The 27,563-nt window shown below is 44.7% G+C and overlaps 1 protein-coding gene across 1 annotated transcript; it reads left to right on the forward strand.

The window, feature by feature from the left end:
* Positions 1-191: 191 nt before the first annotated feature.
* EHD3 (EH domain containing 3) lies at positions 192-27,232 on the forward strand. Its single transcript, XM_009569746.2, is given in 8 exon segments — positions 192-800; positions 7,604-7,780; positions 12,574-12,671; positions 20,080-20,492; positions 21,539-21,703; positions 25,329-25,373; positions 25,375-25,413; positions 25,415-27,232. Coding segments are annotated over 8 exon segments (1,608 nt in total). The 5' UTR covers positions 192-573; the 3' UTR covers positions 25,859-27,232.
* The last annotated feature ends 331 nt before the right edge of the window (positions 27,233-27,563 follow it).

Raw genomic sequence — 27,563 nt, forward strand, 5'->3', positions numbered from 1 at the left:
ATATTATTTTAAAGTCACGGGAGAAGGAAAATAAAATGGCGGCCAGCCTGCAACTCCCCGCAGCGGGCCATAGGGGACAGCTAGGCGCTGTTCTCCCCCCTCCACTTTCCTTCGGGTTGTGCCCCACCTCAACATGGCGCTGCCCGGCATAGCTTCACGGGCGGTGACCGCCAGGAGCCGCTGACTTCCGTCACCGCCCCATTTCCTGGAGGGACGCGCTTAAACAGGGCCCGCCGTCGCCACCCGTCCCTCCTGCCCTGCCTCCGCGGTATGTCCGCACTGGGAGCCGGCGGCGTGAAAGGAGGCTGCGAAGAGAAGCACCTTCTTTAGGTTCCCGTCGGGACCGCTTTCTGACTTAAACCGACGGTGCGGGTCGTGTAGCGGCAGGCGGCCCTCGCAGGTGGGTGCTGGAGGGGACCGAGGCCTTCCAAACCGTCCCTCGAGCGCCGCCGGCCTGAGAGGGCATGAGGGGGTAGCCCGCGCCGGCAGCCAAGCGTGCCGCTCCTCCCTTGCTCGGCGTCTCGCGTCCCGGCCTCGGCAGACGCTGCGGACCTGGCGTCAGGCGGCCCCAAGATGTTCAGCTGGCTGGGCACAGATGACCGCCGGAGGAAGGACCCGGAGGTGTTTCAGACAGTCAGCGAGGGCCTGAAAAAGCTCTACAAAAGTAAGCTGCTCCCCTTGGAAGAGCACTACAAGTTCCACGAGTTCCACTCGCCGGCACTGGAGGATGCGGACTTCGACAACAAACCCATGGTGCTCCTGGTGGGGCAGTACTCCACTGGGAAGACGACCTTCATCAGGTAAAACCTGTCTGTCTGCCTCTCACCCTCCCGGATGTGTATGCACCCTCGAAGCCCATGGGTCGTGGGTGAGGCAGAAGGGGTCGTTGCTACCCGTTCTACACCTGGGTCCCTCTTCTGTTCCCCGTCCTGTGTCCCTAGTACCCATCCGCAACTTTCAATTGAAAAGCCACTTCCACTCAAACTCTGAGAACTGTTCCTTTGGGACAGGGTAAATAAGATGTCCCGTGAAACACCGACGTGGCGGAAAGCAGCCTAGGGCAGGGCTGAGAAGTGCAGGCAGGGCATTAGCGTGGAGGCGCGAGTCGCTCGGGGCCATGACAAAGTGCAAGGGTTCAGGAAACCTCACGCAGGGGATCCTTGTGTCTGCCTACGTCAGCGTAGCCCCTCTAATGGTCATTCTTTTCGGCTTGATGTCGGTTTTGGGTGGTGAGGCAACCTGTTGCCTAGGGAACCTTAAAGTGGGCACTTGGGTTTGTAATGGCCTGTCTCAGGCTTGTGTCCCTGTTTTTCTGCACTGCTCCCAAAGGCAACGCTCAGAGCCTAGTTTGAGAAGCACGTGTGCTTAGGTGTAAGTGTGTGCACAAGAGACCTGCCTGTCTCCGGGACTCTAAAAGTAAGCCCTGATTTAACTGTGTCCTGCTCTGGTGAGATGCGGGGAGCAGCAAGTTCATTCCTTACTGTAAAGAAAGAGCAGCTGCCAGCAGCAGGTTTGATATAAAACTGTCGAAGAGAGGGTTAAACTCTCCCAGCTGAATTTGGCTACAGGAATCCATCCTCAGCCAGACTGCTAGCCTTTCTCTTGGGATTATAGCTGAAGCTGTGCTGTCTGCATTTCCTATGTGATTCATAACTTAGTCTTAAATTCCAGTTGAATTCTGGTGTGGCTGTGTTGAAATCTGTGGAATTACCCCAGCATAAATCTGCATGCAAGCCACAAGCAGCCAGCCCTTTGTTTTATCAGTATTTCACGGTGGAGGAGGGAACTGTGGAGAGGAGAGAGGTAAATCAAATTGACTATACCTCTTCAGGAGTGACCTTGAGAAATGCAGAGGTGGTTTTTGTGTGCTATAGTGTTCCCGCTACTTAATGCGGCAGCCAGGAGCCAAGAACAGAATGCAGTTCTGCCACCTTGTCATGTACCTGGCAAACAAAGCTTGAGTGAAAAGCCTTTTCTTGTGTGAGCAGGTCAAGTAGATGGTTAAGGGGCATGAACGACCCTAAGAAGCACTTGACACATGATAGGAAAGGGTTTTGCTCCACTGAAAATTAAAGAGGCTAGCTTGGATAACACAGTTGTTTGGTTCCAGCCCAGATCTTGTTTCTGTGACTTGGTACCAAACTTATTTGAAATGTTTTTTCTGTTCTCTGCGTTACTGACAGTCGGAAGAGAACTTGCTCTGAAAGCGAGGAGATTGCGGAATATCCCTTCCTGAGGTTATTTGTTGTGTAACTAGAACATCTCTTCCTAATGTTTTTTTTCTGGATTCCTAGCATTGTCTTTTCCCAGCAGTCTCACCTGCATGCTGTTTTTGGCAGAGACTTCCTGTCTTTGCTCCTATGTTCAGTGAAGTCCTTTCTTCTGTAAGCCTGAGCTCCTTCTACAAAAAGTTTGGGTCCCTAAAGCATGTTCCAGGCAAAAGCAGAAGATTGAGGATTTGGTTCTGTAGAATGGCAGCAACTCCTTTACTCTGCTGTCAGCAATCTCCTAACCTCTTTTCAACCAGTGCATTTCATTCATGCCTGTGTCTTTGTATCACAGTCTTGTCAGTGCAGAGAGCCTGGCTGAGCCTACCCAGGTATTATGATCAAACAGAAGAGACCAGGAGCTTCTGCTTTACAAGAGTGCAAAATGGACCTGAGAAGACCTTTTGGGACGACAGTTTTTGTTTGTGTAAAATAGTGCACAAGAAGGTCAAAGTTGAGAACTTCTGGAGAATCTAGGGCCTCTTACATCAGGAGGTACTAGTACTCCAGTATGATATCAACTGAACAAAGACAGGAGGTGCCAGAAAACAGTGTTGCTTATAATAGGCTTCCAGTGTGAGCTTGCAGGCACTGGTCATTAGACAGATGGGATAAGCAGTAGGTTAGCATCCAGAGTTAATGTGGGAAGGTGAGTAAGGGCCAAAACTGAGAGCAGGGAGGATTTAAATGGGACTTGGGGAGGAAGTGGGTGGGAAAACAACCACTATGTTTTGGTGTTGGAGTGAAGCAAGAAACAGCCTCTGGATATCTCTAACATAATCTTGTCAGGATGGGGAATAATTAGTGTTATCCTTGTGTATCCACTCCAAACGTATTACATCCTGCTTGTACTGCTATGCTATTTGGGGAGATAACTTAGTGCCACTAAACACTGATGTGGAATGAACTCAGTCAAGAGTTCATCTGGATTCCGGTACACCATTTAAAAAAAAAAAAGGACCTTAGTCACCTACCTGAGGTGTGTTTGTCTTCCAGATATCTTTCCTTATTCTTGGGGAAACTGAGGTGAAACAAGGAAGAAATGAAAGGCTCTGAAGCATCTAAGTTGCAGCATCTTGCAGTGAGACTGCTCTCTTATCAGGAGCTGATGGCAGAAAGCAGGCAGTAAAGGTCAGCAGTGAGAAACATTTGTAGAGGCTGAGACAGGGAGGAGGGAGACGAGTTGGATTGTGTGGGTCAAAGCTAGTGTAGTGAGACCAGAATACTATTTTGTTTTCAGTGGAACCAGGCTGTTCTCTCCCCGGCTTTCAGGAGCCGAGATAACTGAGCCTTATTTTGTTACGTGAAAGATGTAATGCTGTTAACTGCATGTTTTGCATTCCTGCTTCCTGTGGTAGCCTCTGTTCTTGCTTGCTCCTTTTTCTCTCCTCAGCATACATTTGGCTGAGGCTTTTCTGTAGGGCTGAGGTCTAAAAAGCTGTGGTGTCAAGGCAACACCTCTGCTTGGGAATATCTACCAGCCGCAACAGGATGCCACTGGAGACTGCTGCAACGTTATTGCTTTTTGTTTCCTGTAAAAAGGTGGGAGAACGGCACAGAACATCACTGTTCTAATTACCTTGGAGTCTATGGTCTTTTCTCTAAATAATCCTGGCCTCTGTCCAGCCATCTTCCTAATAAAATAGACAAGCCTGCCAGAGAGCCCTAGTGACTGTCAACGTGGCTTGCTTTTCTGGTGTAGCTACTTCTTTTTCCTACAACTAATCACTTACATGTCCTGGTCTCTCTAGGCTGTTTGTCACTGGCTACACACAGAGCTTTGGTGTGACCTCCTCATGTGGCCCTAAACCTTTCGTCTCTGCACCATGCAGTTGTCACCACATCCTCCTGCTCTACCCTTTTCCTTTTCCTGCCAGGCATCACCTCTGCTGCCACATAACATCCTGCAGGGCTCCTGCATGACTCATCATGAGCAAATGGCCCCTTCTCCCATGTATGCAGCACTCCGAGAGACGGGGATCTTCTCACCTGGCACCTATGCAGCTCCAAACCTACCTGGAAACGGCTACCGTTACCCAGGCTAGCACTAAAGCAGCCATTCTTCCATTTTCCCTCACCAGGAGCGGGGACAAGCTTGCAGTGTGACAAACAGCGTGGTACTCACAGCCACACACCAACTCCAGCCATTTCTCCAAAAAGCGGTTTAGCCATATTTAAAAAAAAAAAAAAAAAAAAAAATCATCTCTTGCCTGGTACTCTCTGCAGGCTTCCCCAAGCTGGCTGGAAGTTACTGCCCCAGGCCCTTGAAGGTGTTCTGCAGCTTAGAATAAGGCATGCTGCACTGGCAGGGGAAATTGTTTACTGTCTGTGACTGTTTTCCACAGCTATTGTTTGCTCTTTTCTCCTAGAAATCCCCACAAATGTGTTGATTGCATGTGTTCTCTAGTTTGCCTTTGTTAGCAGAGACAGCCTGTGTCACTGCCAAGCAGAAGTGTCTCCCTCCACATCAGACAGTGTCAATAAATCCCCTTGTATTTGTGTGGTGTACAGTGAGATTCTTGTGCATTAGAGGCACTCTGCTGCACAGTATGCCCAAATCTTCCAGAGAAGCCTTACTTAAAAATAGATTCTATGATACTAACTAGTGCAAACACACATCTGATTTCTTACCACTTGTTGCACACTAAGTCAGTCATTCTCTTGTAGCTACTTCTGTATGCGGAGTGTTTTGGGCTTAAGTCTTACAAGAAATTAACACAGAAATGCTTTGAAATATTAGCTAAATAGAGCTGTGATAAAATTCTTTTGAGTAGTGTGGCTGGAAGAGAAGCATTGTTATTAGGTGCAGGGCTGTTGCTTAGCCTTTCTTGGAAGCTTTGTCTATAAATGGCAAACAAACTTCCCAGGCTTTTTTTCTTCTGTTTGCTCAAAAGCTATCATATTACTTGTGCATCTCAAACCTGTGAAAAACAAACAGGTTATTGTTATGGCAAAGCTGTAACTTGGTGTTAGGAGTAAGGTGTGTTTCTCAAAAATACTTCAGTTGTTGCATTTGACAATTGTTTTCGCCACTACCCATTTCTTTTCTCTCTAGTATTCGCAAAGGGAGAGCTTATTTGTGTCTATGGATTCAGTGAATGCCCATCTCTAGTACTCCTAAATAGACTGTCAGACCAAAAGTGGATTACGAAGCCAGAGCAGAGGAAAGCAAATAGCAGTAACTAGTATTGCAGCAGCATCCATTGAGGGCTAACATTTTTGCATTGCCATCCAAGGAGGCCTGATGAGCTTGGTTTCCAGAGTCTGGCCAAGTGGCTTTTAACCTACCAAATGGTTGTTTCAGTGTAAAGAGCTTTGCAGGGAATGGAGCCAAGAACGTATGGTGGTCTACAGAGCCCTTAGTGGGAGAAAAGTAGCTCATCTTTGTTCTCAGCTGCTTCTCTGGAGACAAGTTACTGTAGCTGCCAGGAAGATATATTGTGATCACCAGCCAGGGAGGTGGCACTCACCAGCGTTAGCTGTGGTCTGCCTCTATTAAGTAATGACCCACTTTTGTAGGAAAGTTTGAGGAACCCCTGCATGGGGCTGTTTGCTTCTAAGAATAATTTAGTCTCTTGTGAGCTGCTGTTTCATCTTAGAGTTGCTACCATTAAGAAAAGTCACTTCTATTGGCATGCTAGTGAGCATAGGACTTTGAAATCTCTTTAAATAAAAGATATAAGAAAATAAATGATAAAATACCAGAAAAGGGAGTGGTCATCTCCTAAAGGAATTACGGATATCATTGCTGGAATTATTCTTGCTGGAGACGTTCTTTGTTATCTGTACCAAGTCAGATAAGTAGCAGTGATTTTTAGTGCATCCTAGGTGTAAAGTTGCTTGGTTTACCTCTAGATCTAGTTGATTGGCCTTACCTGTTGGCAACTGAAGATGCATTTGCTAACATGGTGTCAATAAATACCTCTGCTGAACAAGCACAACTCTTTTGTTGTTCCTTAAACACTGGATGGTGACTACCTCTGTTAAAATGATGGTGAAAGGAGGAACCCCTGAAAAATTTTCACAAGCCTTCATGCTAGTGGTCCTGTAGTACCTCACATGAGAACTTACCCTCTCTGATAAGACACACCTATGTGTACCAGTTGCTGTTAAATGCACCAGTCTCAATCATAAAAAAATCCTCAAGACTTTCTTCCATTTTGTTTTTCCCCATCCATTGAATCTACTTATAACATCACTGCAATTCTATAATTTTCTTTCAGCTTCTACTTTCTACCTGCAAAAGACTAGGTCAAAGCAATGGAAGAGGAAGTGCCAGCTATCTACTAGCAACAAGCAACACAGTATTATACTGACTTCCATAACCTGACAGTCATTATGTTCCTCATGTAACAATCCAGAGCTTATTACTAGGTCATGTGGCTCTACACCATCCCATACTGAGGGCTAGACCAGTTCTACTTCCGTTTTGTAAGCTACATGGGTGCAATGGTCTTACAACAGATGGGATGTATTCTGAACACACACACACACACACACACACACACACACACCCCCCTGACCTCTGATGGCATTTGGCTCCTTCCTCTGCCAAATGGAATTGTCCCATGCATGCCATTGACCTACCCTGAGTTTGGCAGGGTCCTATTCGAAGTCTTACAGCCCCATGGATTACTGTCTTCCCTGAAATTTGCTAAACTGTATTTTCAGGGAGGCTGCTAGAGGCTTAGGAAATAGTAAGGGTTGCTGTGCTTACTGTGCTGTTTAGGTTGATAATAGACATTGGGGTATACTCTGCCACTCACATGCTTAATGTTCAGTATGCTTGAGCATTTTTTAATACAAACCTGTAGCTGCATTGCAGAAGCACACAAGAAGGGAGACTTGAGACTTCAGGAGTCAAGTACAGAAGCTGTCATTTGAGCAACTCATTTGGTCTGGGGACTAAGCACATTAGTTGGATGAGTCTGCTGAAATGATCTGCAATGAAGTAATTTGTATTGGCACCAAAGGCCAGTAAGGTTTTGGGATTAGCTCTGATAGCAGCGAACTGCTGTTTTTACTTTGTTATGCCAAGTCTATTGCAAATATCTTGAGGAACAAAATAGAGCAAAAGATCAAACCTGATAATATCTTCCCAGCAGCTATAATTTTCTCAATCTTTTTAATCCACCTGAAATAAGAAAGCTTTACATGTGAGAATCCTCATTAAAAATGCTACCACAACATTTATGAAGCAATTCAGGACAGTGCTAAAATAATCTTGGAAGGATCCATACTTTTGAGCTTCATAATGACACTGCGATCTTCAATACAACTCCTTCAGGACTTAAGCAGCTCATGTCTCATGCACACACACTGTTTTTTGTCTACAGGTACCTGCTGGAGCAGGATTTCCCAGGTATGAGAATCGGACCAGAGCCTACAACTGACTCATTTATAGCAGTTATGCAAGGAGATGTGGAAGGAATTGTTCCTGGAAACGCATTGGTGGTGGATCCTAAAAAACCATTTAGGAAACTCAACGCTTTTGGCAATGCCTTTTTGAACAGGTCAGTGCTCAAGAACTTAGTTGCTCTGGAGAATAAAGCTAGAACCTGATGAGCAGCATAGGTAGTAATTTAAAGGGATAAGGCACTGCACTATTCTTCCTTTTTTCCCCATCCACATGGCTGATGCAAAGCCATTCCAGTCCTGTTGGGTGCACTTCAGTCGCTCAGTGCAGGGCAAATTAACAGATTCAAGTGGGACAAACCTTCATTTTACTTGAACAAACGAAACAGAAAACTCAGCACAATCCGTTAAGCTCATCATGTAGGAGTCTAGAGGCAAGTATGTTTATTACACTTTCACTTGCTTTTATGTTCCTATCTTCTTCCACTCTGCAATCAGTTCAGTTTTGAAACTAAGTAGTCCAACCAGACATAGCCACTGAAATCAGTAGAGAAGGGTAACTGCTACAATATGCACATCATCGCTTTCTTGCGTTTTTAAATGTTGCTTGAATGTCCTTATTATAACAAAACTAGGCTCTCTCCATTTTAATATCTCTTATATATAACCTCAGGTGCAAACTGATGACAGCTCTAATGTCTTTGCCATAAAATCACTGTAGCAGGGGGATTGGACGGTGGCTATGTGACATAAGGAATGTAACCTTTCCACCCCCTGGACCCAGCCCAACCATACTGAATTTTGGATCTTGGCCTTGCAGGAAGCCAGAAGCACACACCCATATCCTAGATGAGCACAAACTGTACTGCAGCAGGCAGATGGGAAGAAACCGACTACGCCCATCATTGGCGCCTTCCCTGCTAAAACGGTGTGGGAGACGTTGCAAGCATGGCAGCTGCTCAGCCAAATAACCCGAAGAGCTGGGCTTTGGCTTCCTTTCTAACTTCCAGGCTTTGCAAGTGTCTATCCAGAGAATGCAGCACTGACCACGGGAGTATGGGTGTAGGTTGTGGTGAGACATGGAAGGGGCCTGCAGAGAAGCATGGGGAGAAGGTTGATTAGAGAAGAGGGACCTAGCTGCAGTTGCTACTATGCGGAGAACCTCAGAGTGCCTCAGAAAGCAGTATCTGATTGCTACACAGGCTCATCATTCAAATATATAAACATGGTCCTGCACCAGAGAGACTTTGAAATGTTTTCCATATTTTTGAGAGATTTTGAGAGCCCAGAACAGCTTCACATAGCCAACAGTTAGGTCAGGTGACTGACTGCCCACTCCCTACATCAGGGGAGAAAGGTGTTTTGCCCTATGAAAATAATAGGCCTCCTGCCTGGAGTGCAGAGATATTGGATTAATAGAACATTGTTCAGAGCAGCTTTGCTGATAGCCAGGAACAGCCACAGCTAACAGACTGCTGACTACAGAGGAGAAGAAACATCAGGAGCAAGGCCCGGGGTGGGGGGTGGAAGGCAAATACGCCAGCACTGCACTGATTCATGTGTTCTGAAAGCATTCTATGCCTAATACAGCAAGGCATCTCTGTGTCCATTAGCTGAGGTCACTGCATCGTATTGTACTCCTGTTACTCCTCCTTCTTCTGCGGGGACAGCAGGGCAGAAGGGTACAGCAGTGATTCAGCCATAGCAGAAGTGCAGCCCTCCTTAGCAATGCAGAGAAGCTACAACAGCTAATTAAACCTTTTCTGCTGACAGATAAAGAAAAGGAGGTGATGATTTCTAAACTGGCAGAGGAAGACATGCTGAGGGACACTTGGTCAGCAATGCAAGCATTACAGTGCTGAAAATGTAGATGGTAATACCTAACTAATTAGGAAATTAAGTACATGCAGGAATTGACTCGGAGGGCCAGAAATTTAGCAGGTGTAAGTCAGGGTGCACCCAATGGACTGGATCAAGCCACTTGCACTTAACCCTCTTGTGGGTCTGGCTTCTTGGCAAGAGACAATTGCATTTATCTTGCTGCTGCTATGCATTTACTAGGGCACTAAGCTCAGCTAGGAGGTTGCAAACAGGAAATTTTAAGAAGGGAGAGTTAATCTCCAAGAGCAACCCTTTTAAGATGAGAGAGTGACCACGGGCAAGTCCACTTTAACCTTAGGTGCTTAAAGGTAATGATGACTGTGGGCACCAGTGGAACAGAGCAGCTCAAAGCAGTACAGTTCACACAGACCATGATGGTCCCAGCTGAGAAGCAGCAGCCCATGGCACCTGTCCTGAGGGGTGCAGAGCCCGCTGCTGGCACAGCTGGGAGGTGGTACTCCCTTCTCAGGAGAGGCTGGGATCTGCTGCCTTCTAGGAAGTGAGGGAAGCTTCAGGATTTGAAGCAGTTGGGATTTGGCTGTGAGACAGCAGCTAACTGTGCTTTACAGAGCCTGTCTCCTCCCTCCTTTCATGCCCAGTAGATGGAGCACCTGCCTATACCTTCTTGGATTAGGGCAGAGATAAAGCTGAAAAGATAGCAGCTCTGTGTACCATGCTCTTACCCTCTCTCTTGTCCTCTCCTTGCCTCAGGTCATTCCTGGATGTTGAGAGAAAGGCTTGTTTTCCTCATTCCAGCTCTGGAATGAAGGCAGTACCCCGGCACTGGAGTGATACCAATAGAGAGATTACACCTTGTTACCAGGAGGATTTATTTGGCAATAAGGGCCTAGAGCAAAATCGGGAAGCTCGGTCATTACCTTAATATCATACTGGTTTCTGTTGCAAAATTTCTGCCACCCCAAATTCTGTCTTAGGAAGCAAAGGTGGAGTCAATCCCACTTTTGTGTTGTCAGCAGCAGGAGACATCATGTGTAACAGGCTCCTCTTTCATCCGCATGTTCTGCCTGTAAAGTTAGTGAAAGTAGTTTGGCACCATGTTCTTCTCTTCATATGGCTCCAAACAGAATTAGGTCATGCTCCCTGAGGTTCCACAGTTCTGCCAGGGTGGCAACAGTCTTAAAAATCTTGCCTACAGTGCCAGAATGCACTTACTCATGCTGGCCTCTGACTTATATCTGAAATCTGTGCAATACTTGCCCTAGAGAAACTGGTGGGAAATTCCCTTGCCTGAGCCATTTAATATTAGAGCAAAAGGAATGCTCAGAGCTAATGGAGAACAAACCTAGGCTGGCTGGAAAGGTGGGTAACGTGACCTTCTGAATCTTTTGTTCTCTGCTGCTGTGCCTGGAGCTCTAGAGGAGAATCCAGTCAGCCCCTTGCTTCTTCCTGAGGTGTTACACATCCAGATATGCTTCCTGTTGCCACCTGCTAAACTGTGGATGTGGGAGAGAGAGGCTGTAGTATGTGTTCTGAAATAGCTGACTGCTTTGGAGAGAAGACGCTGAACTAACCCATGAGAATTCCTTTTCCAGAATCTCTTTGGAGTCATACAAGTAGATGACCAACCAAGTCATTTGGGTGAAGTTGTAGCATAGCCTGGAGGGGTTCATAGCTGCGGGGACTTCAGGAGAACCAGCAACTCAGAGTGCTGCAGGGGCTTTGTCTGCCTTGAATGTGCCTAGTGGCGCCTGTGCCAACCTCCATCCTCTATGTGGTTCTGCTTCCTCCCACAGTAGCATGGGTTTTTTTAATGCTTGGGTGTCACACCAGCCTATTAATATACATATGTATGCATACACATACATTTATAGCATGAAATGTTACCAGGAGCTATGTAGGTGGATAGGCTTTTACTGCCTTTTGTTGTTACCAGCAGCTGAAATAGCAACCCACTGAGAACAAGCACAAGTTATTCTTCTTAGGCAGTCATTTGCATAGATACAAAATGGGGAAGAAGTAGCTAAAGAGCAGTTCCTAAAAAATAGGGCTGTAGAGGGGAGAAAAGTGAATTGCAAACAATGTAGGTTAATGGTGTCGTACTACTGTAGAAAAAGCAAACATCTCACTGAGATACATAAACAGGACTGTCATGTGTAAGAGATAAGGAGCAATCTATCCACTCTGTTTACCCTTGGCAAGGTCACAGCTGGAGTACCACATCAGCTTGGGGCATCATCCTTGAAGAAATATATGGAACAGTTTGAGAGGACCCAAAGGAAAGCTGCAAGGGTCTTCAGGGGTTTGGAGATGAGCCGGAAAGGCTGCTAGAGAGAACTGAAGGAGGGAGGGCGAGGCAGGGGATAGGACAGACACACAACCCAGACTTGTTTCTTTAGAGGAAAGACTGGTTGGCAACAGTATACACCATGACAAGTAAATAATTTTCCATATCTGCTGTGTTTGAGACTGAAAGGGATTGTAGTGTGGGAGATTTTAGATAAGAAGTTAAAAAAAAGATATTTTGATGTAAGGATAATTAAGTAATGGAGTAAACTTTCAGCAAATGTTGGTAAGTGTGCATTGTTACGGATTTGATTAACGCTTTAGACAAATATGTGATTGATCCTGCCTTGAGGCTCGAGGAGAGACTAAGCGACCTCTTAAGATCTCATGCTGCCTGTGGTGCAAGAATAGCACACTTTCTATCTGTTTAAGACCAGATTTAAAAGAGACCAAAAATCCTGAAGTATAACTTCTTGCTAAAATCTAAACAGCAAATGAAAACGTTTGGATTACTACATTTTCATTCATAATTCACAATTTTGGGGCCACAACACAAACAAACAAACAAAACCACCTCTCACTCCCCCCAATAAACATTGTTATAGGTCATAACTGAGACCCATGTTCCAGAAGCAGCAAAATGGAGAAGGTGCTCAGCGTAGTCTTCTTTCTTATCCCTTTAAATCAAGAGTAGCTCCAAGCTCCAACTGAAGACTTGTAAATGAGATCAGACCCTGGCTTATCCCATGCTGCCTGTGATGTTCAGCTCATCATAAATACCTTTTTTTAAAATTTATTTATTTTAAACACGTTTATTTTTTCACAGGTTCGTTTGTGCACAGCTACCTAATCCTGTGTTAGAAAGCATCAGCGTCATTGACACACCAGGCATCCTTTCTGGAGAAAAACAGAGAATTAGCAGAGGTAAGTCTTCCAACTGGCAGTAAAAACCAAAAGGATTTTATGTGAATTTCACCTCAGGCTGTACGAGCTGCAAACAGAAATGCTAGCAAGTGCCTCTCAGAGAAGCCACATGACTTCACCCATTTCTCTTTGGACTTCGTTTGCAATCTGGTATAGAGAATTTAAATGTTTTCAGGGAAGGTTTCTGTCAACATCAGTGGTACCTCTGTCACGGTCCATTTTTTCCCAGTAGCACAGATTGACCAGAGTCAATTAATACATATGTGGTTTGCAGAAATACTTGCTTTTGGTGCCTTGTTGATTAGCCATAGGCAAGGATCCCATGGCAATCAATTTGTTTTCTTTGCAGTTGACCTAGCACGTTACTTGCACTGTTCAGGCTTTCTAAATCTAGCACAGGACTGGGTTTGGCTTAAGAGCCATTGGCCCCCTGGTTCCTTATTGCAGTGAGGAATCTGGAAATCCTATGAAGTGGGCAACATCTTGATACTTTAAACCTAATATCTGTGAGCATTTTCTTACCCTGTAAGGTGGTAGCGTCTGTGGCCTTTCCCATATTTTGGTGTACTGTCCATTTGTATTTCTGATAATTCATGCCTTTCTCACTTTTATAATGCATTTTTGCACTGAAATTGTTCTTGGAAACTTCCTTTTCTCTTTTAATAGAGCAGCCATCTTGCATAGAGCTGGGTGGTGTTTCTTTTGTTGATATCTTCGACCACAGAGACCTTAATCGAAGAAGTGTCAATATAGCTACAAAGGACAGCTAGAATTCGCTGAAAATTCACATTAAGTTTTTCCAACATGGGTCTCTGCAGTGCTAAGGGATCATAAATTTCTTCCAGGCAGCCTAGAAGAGGTAGCAAGTTGCACCGGCCTTCACCAGAAATTTGAAAAACATGCTGTGCAAGTGTTCCTCCCTTCAGCAGAGAGTGTTTGAAAGTAGAGATAAACAGAAAGTTATATTACAGGGTGTAAATATTTTTTCAGTCAAAAAAACCACACCTGAAAGTGACTAGTTCTTTAGTGGAGCTATCACTGTGAAAAAAAACTTGCTTAGGAGGAAGTATTTTTGTTTTTAAAGAAAAAAAAAAGATGTCATGAGTCAAAGTGGACACATTTCAAGTCCCCCAAAAAGTTTCCATTACCGCTTTCCCAAATCTCCTCACAAGCTCAAATCCTATTTTTCCTATTTTCCAGTACTAAAAATATTCTCCTGCAAAATGTACTGGCGTTTCTTGCTCCTCCTTCTGCAAAATTTCTCTACCAAGCCTTCCAGGCCTTGATGTCCCATTCCTATAGCTACTCTAGTAAATGCCAGCAATGCCAGAACACACTGATGCACAGCTGTGAGCTATTAGGAGAGTCACTGGAGCACTTTGATCTTAACCAATAATGCCTGTCCAGACATCTGGGCACAGTTGAAGGAATAGTATTCAGAATTAAGCAATTAAGTGCTTGTGCATTGGACCTGTGACTATAGTATGTGCTCATTCCACCCTTTTGCCGGAAGTTGAAAACTCTAAATGGAGCACACCCATCATCCTGTCATCCCAGAAATTTGCTCTGCTACATCTCTAACCAGATAAGAGGCTTCCACAATCTGGCTGTCAACTGACTTAATCACAACAGTTCACCCAGTAAAGGGTAGGTGGAATCTCAATACGTCACAATCACAATCTCAATACGTTATATCCAGGATAGCCTGAAACTGCTCATGTGGCCACATTGGGTGGCCTTTCAGTAGCTACAGGACAAGATCCTCATCTGTTTTAAATCTGTGTAGCTCTGCTAAAGCTGGGAGAACTCCAGCAGTTTCCATCTGCAGGAGATCCAGCCCAGGAAGCAAGGAAGAGTCAAGAGTGTTGAGGTGCTTATGTTTATGAAGGGCTGCTGCCAGGCATTGGCTTGAGCTTCTCTCAAGGAAGCTGGTGCTTGAAAGGGAGTTGTGCCATGGAAGAGGAATAAGAAAAGGTCGTGAGACTGTGGCCATTGCTACCAAGCTTATGAGCTAGCTGCCCTCATTAGCAAGTTGGTTTGGGAGGAAGGTAAAAGCAATAATGTGGTTTCTAGGCAGAAAAATAAGACAGTGATAAAAACTGATGACACAGCAACAGCAGTTGCTGCCCTACTGTACCTTTTCAGCCTGCTCAGATTTCACTTGGGAATGAAACAAGGTTTCCCAACAGACACTTGGAGTGTTTTTAAAAGTGCTGGGAACAGGGGAGCTCTTGTCCGCGTTATCTGTCAGTGATCGGTTTTAAGACCCTCAGACTAGAGTACCTGTGATGCAAGTTCAGGGAAGGGAGTGGATAGTAAAGCAGCTTTGTTATAAATTTGAGGGGAAAAGTAAAGATGCAAAAGATGTGTTCCCAGTATGCCCATTCCATGAGCCCATTTAGCATTTCTAAAAATAGGACATTCTTCTCACTGGGAACATCACGAGTCTGTCTCATTTCCTATTAGATGTCAAGAGCATTAGCTAATCTATACATTGCTGGTTTAGCAGAATGCCATGATATCAAAATTTAGCAATCCATGAGGACCGCATTATAGCCCTGAATTTCAAGGCAGTAGTTTTTCCTGTTATTGCATCAATGTTTCAAGGAGCAGGAGTGAGGAAACTGGGTTTAAAGGAATGATTATGGGGCCAAGACCAAGTTCTGAAGCTTCTCATTTGTCTGAACTGAACCCTGAATTAAATTCGCTGCCTCATTGCTGTTGGAAAGACTAGCATGACAGCATATCTATGGACAGGTAGTGTGCAGAGGCACTAGTGTGCCAATGTTAGTGCTGTCAGCAGTGAGCCTCATGTAGCCGGCAGCAAGGCTTTGCAAATGACTAGCAAGCTTTCCTCCAAGGAATGCAGTGTAATCCTGAGAAATGGAGCTCTGTGCTGGCTCTCTTCCAAGGACACACAGGATTGTGAAGGCCACCTTCCCCCTGCAAGGTAACCAATTAAGTTTCCTAGTAGCAGACCTGAAGGTTTAAGCATAATCAAGCAGTTGAGAATAACGCAGTCTGTCATAGCTGAAGTCCACATCTTCTCGGCATTCGGTGAGATCACCAGCCCTGGTGCAGCTGTTGCTGCTTTGATAGAGTGTAGTCAAGGAGCTGCCTGCTGTGACTTGTCCTACTGAGCTCCTGTGACTCATGCATTTCTTCATGGTGGGCATCCATGGTATCACAAGTGTTGTAGCTAGACCCCCTAGGATATACAGGTTTCTTTTACAGGCCTGGTAGCAAGTGTTTCTGACATGTCATGGCGTAAAGCATCCTGCCCTTTGCTGCTTCTGTGTTATCCCTGCCTAGAGAACAGCCATTTCTCTTCTGGTCTTTTTCACATACTAAGGCATGGATCTATGTCCACATTGAAAGAACCAGTGATTAGATTGCCTTGTCCCTTGCTCTATGTCCTCCTTTCTTTTATTCTTTCCAGCTTAGCAAAAGGCAACAGCAGGCTATGGAGATGCCCATAGGGGAGATATTTGTACCAAAGCAGCACAGTTTTGGCTGTTTTGACAATTTGATAAAAATAGTGGTGCCCATTTGCAAAACACTGGTCTGGTGTCCCATAAATGAGTCCAGGCCATCCTACTGGGAGAGAAGATGAGAAAAGAATAACTGTACATAAATAAATGAGGACAAAGGAGAATAGCACAGATCAGGTCATACAGTACTGCAGAGCCAGCGCAGGAATTAGGACTTCCTCATAATTCATCATCTTGAGCAGTCTGCCATGCTGATTTAGACACCTGGTAACAGCAACTCATGTGCTTCTGTATCAGTGCTTTCCCTGAGGGACTGAGCCTTACACACTCTGCTAGCCATCAGTCTTGACTTACACTTGTCCTGAGCTAATTAGATCCAAGTCTGCCATGTTCAGTGTTGCCCAGGCTGATTTGTATTTGATCTCTGTTTCAAGTTAGTACTTCCTGAATATATCCTGAACATTTACTTCAACTTCACTCTGTATATGTCATCTCCTTCCTTTCCCATGTTAGTGATGATCATAAGGTCCTAGCCAGAAGAAGACGACTGGCAGCATCATTCCCTATCAGCTTTATTTCTAGCGTGCACTATTCTAGCTTTTTTCCAGCTTCCCACCCAGTTCCATTCAGCTGGCTGCAGTGCAGCCCAGGCTGCCCATAGCCCAGGAAAGCACACACTATCCTTGCTCTCTTTCTCAGGAAGGAAGAATTCCTAATAGCAGTGGCTTCTGCACCAGGCATATTTAATCACTTAGCAATGTGACAGTGAGAAGAAAAACACTAATTGGACAACAGTCTTAGGCAGTGCAGAGTTCTCAGACTGACTGTGTCTCAAATAGCCATGCTTGGAAGAAAAAGCAAATACCAAGGCAATTGATGTACTCTAATTTCATGTAATGCTGTTTAGGGTACAATGGCAACAAAAAATACTTCTTTTCTGAATAGTTTTGTCACTTTTGCTAGCAACAGCATGATGTGCAATTGAAAGCATCCACCCTAGCGGCCTCTAGAAGGGAGGCATTTCAAGTATTTGCTATAATACTCCCCACTGGTAATGTTTGCTTATGTTTTGTATTTCACTGCACTGGTTAGTTTTGACTTCCCTGTTCACTTCCATTACAGAGTGCCACTCTGCCAACTTGCCAGATTTTATCACAGTCTCACAAACGCATACTGTTCCGCTGAAAGGTTCAGTTCCTGTGGTCACATAGTTCAGCATTTCCTCTTAGAGCAGCACAAAATTGAGCATAAAATCTGTGCAGTTCTGGCTCTTTTGGTTCCTAGAAATATGTGAAGCCACAAGCCTAACTTTTCTGACCTAAAAGCAGGATGCAAACAAAAACACAAATATATTTGGGTTCTAGGAAGACCAAACCATGATTTGTTCCAGGCGAGGGAGAGGGAGTGCTGTCATCATGACTGCTATGTTTTGCATTTCTGAAACTCAAAGAGAAAAAAAAAATGCTAAAGAACTGAGATTAAATAGTTGCACAGATAGAAAGGGCTGTGCTTCCACATGCATGCTCTGCTTGTTAACATTTAGCAAATACTTAATTTTTGTCCAATTTTCAACAGTTGATCAGTTTATCTATTTTAGTGTCCAGTGTGCTCTCTAGAAATACTCTAAGTATGTTTCATCAAGGAAAGATAGTTATGCCCATCTGTATTTCATCAATTTTCATTATTTATGCCCTTCATGTATTCTTTCAGCATGCGTGGGTGTTCAAGCTGTTATTAGCTATAATCTGCTTCACAGACCAAGCGTTGCGAGCTGGCACACACTCACATTTTCTGACCAAGCGTAAGAAAAAATCTATATGTGAGTACACTTCCACTCACACTCAGTGAAGCGATCAAGTTGAGTCTTGTCTCTGTGACATGTTACAGTTTACAACCATCTCTTTGTCTCTCTCCTCCCACTCATGGTTCCCAAGCTATAGGGTTAGTCTCATGCTTTTTGTGTCGGTCCACATAGAAATATGTAAAGAGGGGCTAAGTTCTGTTGTGTGCACTTAGAAGCTAAACCAGGCTGTCATAAGGACGCTTCACTCTGAACAATGTGCTCATCAGTTTTACTCCGCTTGTCTCAAACTAGTCTGTCTCCGCTGACATAAAGCAAGAGAACTGTCAGTCTATGGGTCTCTTCCCAACCCTGAAACTCCTGTAATAAACAACATGAAAGCAGAAGGCCACAGTCTGCTACTCCAAGTACTGGTTAATATAAATGTTAGCATTAGCAATATGACACCAGTCTTGGAGTGGCATTTCTGGCTCTTTTGATTCTTAGAAATATGTGAAGCCACAACCCTAACTTTGATCACTTCTCCCTCCCTTTCTCGCTTAGTTTTCTTCTGATCATTGTGTTGCCTTCCTTCTCCTTTGCTTTATAGCCATCTGTCACCATCCTCCTGTCCACTGTGGGCTGCCTCCTGTTTTGCTGTTACATAGTCTCCTTCCCTGGACTTGGAAGGGCTTTCAGGCAGGACATCACTGTGACTGGCTAGACTAAGCCTCCAAACCTTCTCCCTGGAGTGGGTACTCATTTCGTTTCCAAGAGCTATTCCCTCTCTAGGTAGTCAGTGTTTTCTGTGCTAGCTTTCCCATTTCCTGATGCTGTCCTCAGACACACAAAGCCAATCTATCGGTTGATTCATAATCATTGTAGAGGGCTGTGATCTGGTGAATTTTCAGCCTCTGAATAACACCAGCTTTCAAAGGACAAGAAAGGAATTTCCAGTGACTGAAATTCAGCAGGAAAGAGGTGAATTGCTAAAAGCAGCAGCACAATTTAAAGCAGTAGTGACAGCAAACCATGAGATATCTGGTGCAAAGCAGCAGCTTTGGGTTTTTCAGCATTTCTTGATCTTCCTATTCCATGCCACTCAAACTCCACCTTCACAGTAGCTATGGACACAGTTTTACAAGGCAGGATATCCAGTAGTGCGCTTACTATCAGACAAGAAAAGCCAAACATAAAATCAACCATTAGAGTAGCTACATGGTAAGAAGTGCTGAAGCAATTACTTGCACAGTCATGAATTATATTGGCTTAAAAATGTTACAGGCAGGCAGATTTTATGCTGTGTCAGGTATCATGCACCTTCCCACAGTCAGCATAAAGACTGTTGTCTGACTTGACAGAAGTGTAATAGCATAATTCTGCCAGGTCTTCGTGAAACATATGCTGACACTTGTCATTTACTGTATGTTACTGTAGCGGCTGGGAACATACAAAATGTCTGACCAAATACTAATTCCCTTTTCTTGTCGGGTAGAGTGACATTTTTGCTCATGAAAGAGAGGCTCACAGAACAGATATCCTCTAAGTGGTACTGTGGATCCAGGCTTGATACATGATAAAATCAGAGCACCTTAGGATATTTTTGAATAAACCCTGAGACCTGAGCAGATCAAGAGGTCAAGGACAGTCTCTTAAGTCATCAGCTAATACCAAAACTACAATATGACCTCTTTTATTTTTTTCCTTTTTTAAAAAAATAATCAGCCCCTGCTTTTACTGAATCACTAGAAGATGGGCTGAGTGTCAGGTGCAGACACTTTCCCATCTCGTTCCAGCCTCTATTGCCACAACAGAGTGCCAGTGGCTTTTCCACTACTGCCAGAGGGAAACCATCCACACAAACTGTGACAGGACATCACTGTAGCCATCAGTGTAGCCACAAGGTGCCCTAGAAAGCATGACTCTGTTCCCCTACTCCATCCCCCACCCGGAAAAGGCTGGTAGAAGTCATGGTGCAATTCAAACACATGGCAGCCTGACAAGAAAACATGAGATTTCAATGACATTTGTCAAGATTAAATTTGCAAGCATCTCCAAAAAAAGTTGCCTTGACTTATTGCTTCCATGGTGAAAATGCAAGCTGTGTAGCTCTCTGCTTTTCCTCCATCTCTCGCAGGTTATGACTTTGCTGCTGTATTGGAGTGGTTTGCAGAGCGGGTTGACCGCATCATTCTCCTTTTTGATGCACACAAGCTGGACATCTCTGATGAATTCTCTGAGGTCATCAAGGCGCTGAAGAACCATGAGGACAAGATGAGAGTTGTTCTCAACAAGGCAGACCAGATCGAGACTCAGCAGCTGATGCGGGTGTATGGTGCCCTCATGTGGTCCCTGGGGAAGATAGTCAACACTCCTGAGGTCATCAGGGTCTACATTGGGTCTTTCTGGTCCCATCCATTGCTCATCCCCGACAACCGCAAGTTGTTTGAGGCAGAGGAACAGGACCTATTTAGGGATATCCAGAGCCTGCCCCGCAATGCAGCCCTGAGAAAGCTGAATGATCTCATCAAGCGAGCACGCTTAGCCAAGGTGTGTGTTGATGTAAAAGAACCCAAGCATTCTGTTTGGGCTGTCTGCAGTATGCAGGCTGCGAGGAAGTGGTTTGCGCCAGTTCCACTTTCAGAGCTGGTGAATCCCACTCTTTTTTGCATCCAATTTCACTCAGGCTCAGCATGTTAGTTCAATGCACTTCAAGGAAGAAAGCACCTCTTGCTTTGTGCATCAATCATGACAGGCCATAATGAGGAAGATACCCACAGATCAAAGCAGGTAGCACTTGAGGAAATGTGGAAAGCAGTTGCTCCATAGTAACAACTTGAGAATTAGGACCGATTCAGTATGTCAGAATCACACACCAGGAGAACTGGTAAACTCTAAGTCTTTTGCCTTAACTTTTCTTAGCCAAGAGAGATGCCTGACTTAGATGCATGCAAAGAAGGTGGACACTCACACAAGAATAGCAAATAAGCCTGCCGTGAATGTGGAAAAATAGGCACTGCCAGATATTCCATCTGTGAATATTTGAAATGAGCTGAGTGAAGCCTCTCAGAATACAGGGAAAAGCCCCATATCAATTGAGAAAATAGATCAAAAGATACACAAAAGCTTTCTGGGCAAGAGTCTTCATTTCTGAGAGAAAACGCTTGGTCCACCATTAAAAGAGAGCAAGCCAGAATGTCACACAACTAAAGGGCTCTTATTCATACTAACACATTAAAGAGCTCCAAAACCTGTATGTTTGGTTTGTTGGTTTTTTTCCCTCCAGAAAGCCAGGCCTAGTGGAAGAAAAAAATATTAAAAAAATAAAAAATACTCCCTCCAGGAAGTGAGTATGAATGAATGGTAGTTTTTGCGTGACAAGACACATACGCAGTCCTCCCCTTGTCTCAGCATAGCCAGAGAGCTGAGCAGCACTTAGCACACAGCAGAGAAGGGCAAGCTGAGGAGCTGAGCTTGCTGTTTGGAGTGGGACAAGATGAGGTTGACTCCTAGGCACAGATGCTCTGGTTTTGGAAGAATTTTCTGATTGGCTCTTTAACGCTTTTCTTATTTCCATATTATTTTGTTCCCTTCAGGTTCATGCCTACATCATCAGTTCCCTAAAGAAGGAAATGCCCTCAGTGTTTGGGAAAGACAATAAAAAGAAAGAACTTGTTAACAACTTGGGAGATATTTATGCCCGGATTGAACGGGAGCATCAGATCTCACCAGGAGACTTCCCTAACCTGAGAAAAATGCAGGTAAGCAGTGGCATCTTGGCTGGAGCACCAGACATCCAAGGAAAGATCATTAGAGTAACCGCAGACAATATGACATAAGCCACACAGATGTTGATAGTTGTTGCTTGTAAAACGTGCCTGTTAAAATGTTAAAATGGGCCTCTAAATACATGCAGGCTATATTTGGATGTGAACACTTTTTGAACATAAAGCTCATATGAAGCTATAGCTGCCTTCATTTCTCAAATCTTGGTCTAAATAGCACTTTAAAGCCAATTTCTTCTATTTTTCTTTTATTTTTAATCCACTTTCCATTTTCAGATTTTTCAGGCCTAAGAATGCTGCTGATTTGTATTAAAAGGAAAGCTATATCCTGAAAAGCCTGCATACATGGCTGTCCTCAAGAGCTGTATTTTTTGTCTTCTACTACAACCTTTGTTTCTAGAAAGAGTGAAGGGAGGCTCTGAAAACTTAAAGCCTCTTTTCTATTTTAAGCAGAAAAGCAGGTTTTCTGTTTTGCAGAACCAGACCTGACCCAGTGCCCATGTAAGTCAAAGACTTCAAAGGACCTTGGATCAGAACCTAGTGTGAGTTTAATGAGGAGAGGGAGAAGGATAAAGCTGTAGGTCATTTCGGATTTTTTAAAAGAGAGTTATCTACAGGCCCCGCTGAAAGCACTTTTGTTTAGCTGTGAAAATTATAGAAACTGAGGTGTGCTGTAAAGACATGCTCATCTTTTTGCAGACATGCCTACTGTCTTTATGGCATCTGAAAGATGAACTGTGTGATGATGAGTAAAATAGTCTTTTGCTAGAGTTGCATCTCTTTCCCTGAATCCAGAGGAGAAGAGAATGCAGAACTGCACAGCTAGTTTTCCTTGAACAATTCGATCTTCAGGGTGGTTGCTTCTATGTGGCTTGGAAAGGAGGAGTCTTACTTGCATATGGCCATCATCTGGTCCTTTGAGTAAACCACTTCCCCTCTGTGGACCATGTTACCCCTCTTTTGTAAGCTGAGAAGTTTTCTGTAGGGTTTAAAGAGAATTTAATTAAGGTCAAGGCCAGCCAGGGAGATCTACGGCACGCTGTAGGCAATCCAGGAGACTCCTGGAGTGCGTTGAAGATAATTTCTTAGTCCAGCTGATAGAGACCCCCACCCGAGGAGATGTAATACTGGACCTGATGGTCATTTATACCAGTGAACTCCTCAGTGACATTAGGATTGGAGGCAGCCTGGGCTGCAGTGATCATGCAGTGGTGGAGTTCACGGTCCAGATGGATATGGGACAGGTGAGGAGCATAGTCTGGACCCTAAATTTCAGGAAAGCAGACTTCCAGCTCTTCAAGGAGTTACTCGGTAGGACCCCCTGGGACATTGTCCTTGGGTACAAGGGAGTGGAACAGAGCTGGAAAATATTTAAGGATGCTTTCCATGAAGTGCAAAAGCGCTCAGTCCCTATGTGTAGAAAATCAGGCAGGAAAGAGAAGAGAGCAGTGTGACTGAGTTGAGACCTGCTGGTTAAACTGAAGAATAAGAGGGAACTGCACAGGCAGTGCAAGCAGGGACAGGGAACCTGGGAAGTGTATAGGGGCGCTGCCCAGTTGTGTAGGGGTGATGTCAGGAAGGCCAGGGCGCAGCTGGAGCTGAACTTGGCAGGGGAAGTAAAGACTAACAAGAAGGGCTTCTACAGCTACATCAATCAGAAGAGGAAGGTTAAAGAGAACATACCCCAACTGATGGTTGGGAATGGTGACCTGGTATCAAGAGACGAGGAGAAGGCTGAGGTACTTAACAACTCTTTTGCCTCCGTCTTCATTGATAACCACTCTCCTCACCCCTCCTGGGTCATGGGACAGCAAGATGATGACCAGGGGGGTAAACCCCTTCCCACTGTAGAGGAAGATCAGGTTCGTGACCACCTGAGGAACCTGAACATTTATAACAGGACCTGATGAGATGCATCCCAGAGTCCTGAGGATATTGGCCAATGTGGTTGCCAAGCCACTCTCCATGATATTTGAAAAGTCATGGCAGTCAGGAGAAGTCCCTGGTGACTGGAAGAAGGGTAACATTGTGCCCATTTTTAAAATGACCCTGGGAACTACCGACCTGTCAGCCTTACCTCTGTGCCTGTGAAGATCATGGAACAGATCCTCCTAGAAGTTGTGCTAAAGCACATGGAGGTGATTAATGGCAGCCAGCCGGGCTTCACTAGGGGCAAATCCTGTATGACCAACTTAATGGCTTTCTATGATGGGGTAACTGCAGCAGTGGACACGGATAAACCGACCGATGCGATCTATCTAGACTTCTGTAAAGCCTTTGACACGGTCTCCAACAACATCCTTCTCTCTAAGTTGGAGAGATATGGATTTGATGGGTGGACAGTACGGTGAATAAGAAATTGGTTGGATGGTCAAATTCAAAGAATAGCGGTCAATGGTTCGAAGTCCACATGGAGATCTGTGACAAGTTGTGTCCCTCAGGGGTCTGTGCTGGGACTGGTGCTGTTTAATATCTTCATCAATGATCTTGACAGCGAGATTGAGTGCACCCTCAGCAAGTTTGCAGATGACACCAAGCTGAGTGGTGTAGTTGCCACACCAGAAGGTCGGGATGTCATCCAGAGGGACCTGGATGGGCTGGAGAAGTGGGTCTGTGAGAACCTCATGAGGCTCAACAAGGCCAAGTGCAAGGTCCTGCACCTGGGTCAAAGCAATTCCCGGTTTCAGTACACGATGGGGGATGACGTGATTGAGAGCTGCCCTGCAGAGAAGGACTTGGGGGTGCTGGTCAATGAAAAGCTCGATATGAGCCAGCAGTGTGCGCTCACAGCCCAGAAGGACAACCGTATCCTAGGCTACATCAAAAAAAGCGTGGCCAGCAGGTCGAGGGAGGTGATTCTGCCCCTCTGTTCCTGTCTTGTGAGACCTCATCTGGAGTACTGTTCTGGAATCCTCAACATAAGAAGGATATGGAAGTGTTTGAACAGGTCCAGAGGAGGGCTACAAATACAATTAGAGGGCTGGAGCACCTCCCTTACGAGGACAGGTTGAGAGGGTTGGGGTTGTTCAGCCTGGAGAAGAGAAGGCTCAGAGGAGATCTTATAGCAACCTTCCAGTACCTGAAAAGGGCCTACAAGAAAGCTGCAGAGGGAATGTTCATAGAGGCTTTTAGTGATAGGACGAGGGGGTTATAAACAGTTATAAACCAGAGAGCGGCAGATTTAGGCTTGATGTAAGGAAGAATTTCTTCACCATGAGAGTGGTGAGGCGCTAGAACAGGTTGCCCAAGGAAATTGTGGATGCGCCATCCCTGGATGTGTTCAGGGCCAGATTGGATGTGGCCTTGGGCAGCCTGATCTAGTGGAATGTCCCTGCCCATGGCAGGGTTGTTGGAACTAGATGATATTCCTTCCCATTCCATCCCATTCTATGATTCTAAGGTCCCTTCCAACTATTCTATGATTCTGTGATCTCCCATCACATGTTGAGGAGCAGGGCTATCAGAAAGGAATAATGAGCTCCCCACTCCTCTGCAATAGCAGTTTTTTGAGCCAAACAGCAAACAGATATCCCACTCTACACTGTTACTGAACTGTGCACAGCCATGTCACTCATCTCTTGCTATGTTGTCCCACTTTAAGGATCAGTTGCAAGCGCAGGACTTCAGCAAGTTCCAGCCTTTGAAGAGGCAGGCTGCTGGAGACTGTGGAAGACATGCTGGCCAATGGACATTGCCCAGCTCATGGTGCTTGTACGCCAGGAAGAGTCACAGCGACCAACCCAGATGGTGAAGGGAGGAGCTTTTGAGGGCACCTTGCATGGTCCATTCGGCCATGGCTATGGCGAAGGCGCTGGTGAAGGGATCGATGATGCCGAGTGGGTGGTGGCCAGGGACAAGCCCATGTATGATGAGATCTTCTACACACTCTCGCCTGTTGATGGTAAAATAACTGGTGCCAATGCAAAGAAGGAGATGGTAAGGTCTAAGCTACCTAACACAGTGCTGGGCAAGATATGGAAACTGGCTGACATTGACAAAGATGGCATGCTGGATGATGAAGAGTTTGCCTTGGCGAATCATCTCATTAAAGTTAAGTTGGAGGGTCATGAGCTGCCAAATGAGCTCCCTTCCCATCTTCTCCCTCCATCCAAAAGGAAAATAACAGAGTGAAAGGAAAGTTACAGGGAAGAGGAAAAAAATAAATGTAGTAAAATATGTTTACTTAAGTTATATCTTTAGATGCATGATCACCCATGGATGTATACCTGTTTTGTTGTATAAAGTAAAAAAACTAAAGCAGAACAAAAAAGTCCAGTCCTTCATGATGATATGCAATTAACTCTTCCAGTGTAATGTCCCTGCTTTCTAATGTAGTTGATAAATATGAAGGTAAAGAAAAGATGTTGAGGTTAGGAGAATGTGATAAGCAGGAGTAGAATTAAAACTGAAGTGGGCTGTGTTTTTTGAGAGTGGATAGGCACTGATAGAAATCTGTAACTGCCAGTATCACTCTTGAGCTTTGGCTGCACCTTCTGCTGTTCAATGGGTCTTCAGGAGACTAGAATAAAAAAACACAAGGTCTCCAAGCTATTGGCCAAACTAATGAGCACTTCCTAATTCACAAAAGCCCACACTAAAATGCTAAATACCATACACAAGAGTTAACAATTGTAAGAACCGTGATTCTCTGTTACATGCAAATTTCACAAGCATTTCCTTGTCCATAAAGAAAAAGAAATAAAAATAAAATCTGAAATGTCTCTGAATTGGGCAGCTGGAGTTCCTTATTGTTTGCTGTGGAAGAGGCACTAAGAATTCCCAATAACTGCTACCTCCCATTCAGTCCCTAGAGGAGAGTTGTTCTGCAAGTGTGGCTATGAGAACCACAGCCCAAAGGGAAACAGGAGGAGGGAGCAGTAGGTGGGTTGGAAGGCAGGAACACAACTCCCATGTTCACTGAACATTTCAGAATCAGTGGATAGTGTTTTCTCTTTGAACAATGGTCACGCTTGTCATTCCAGCGAAGTGATATGTTTACTCTCATTATGCACAGTGGAAGTTGGTCCGGTTCTTATTGTAGAGATAAGAACCCTGCACTGTCAGGTAGATGTTCCATCATAAGAGCAGAAAACACAGAGGGGCTCGTCACCACACAGTAACACTCAATCTCCTCCAGAGCCTGTACTCGGGGCCAAGAGATCTTCCCCCCACACCTTTCATGATCGATGAAATTTCTGTTTCCAAGACCTGATTTTGGCAGAAATCCCTTGATTTCTTACTTTTTCCTAAACACTCACACACACACTCTTCTGGGTTTTGTTGTTGGTTTTGAGTGGCATGTTGTTCCAGTTCCTGTTGTCACTTTATATAAGCTGAGCTCCTACTGTGAAGAAAAACTGAGACAAGTTATTTTATATGTCTGTTCATAATATATAGAGAAGTATATTCTGTGTAGGTAGGATGTGCTTATTGTATGTCATAAAAATTAATGCATTAACTTTTTTTTGTACCCTGTTCCTAGAACATTATTAAAAAAGAAAGGCCACATTTGTCTATTTTCTTACATAGTAAAATGAAGTACAACTGAAAAGAAAAAAGCTTAGTTCTACATGCAGCAGGTTGAATGAATCATCCTTAGCACATTCCCTAACATGTGTGTACAGATCAGCCCTGCTGGACTTGGGTGTGCACTGCTGAATGACTGGTTAGTATCTACATTGTCTCCTTTATTTTCTGCCAGTCTAATCACAACCTCAATACTTCTTGAAGCAAGTGGAGTTCTACCCAGAGTTCACTGTGTTCAACATAGGGGAGAGGTAACAACAAAATAAATACTTGCCACCTGGCAGTCACAGATGAGAATGCTACAGATTTA

Source organism: Cuculus canorus, chromosome 3, assembly GCF_017976375.1.
Source record: "Cuculus canorus isolate bCucCan1 chromosome 3, bCucCan1.pri, whole genome shotgun sequence".
Taxonomy (NCBI): domain Eukaryota; kingdom Metazoa; phylum Chordata; class Aves; order Cuculiformes; family Cuculidae; genus Cuculus; species Cuculus canorus.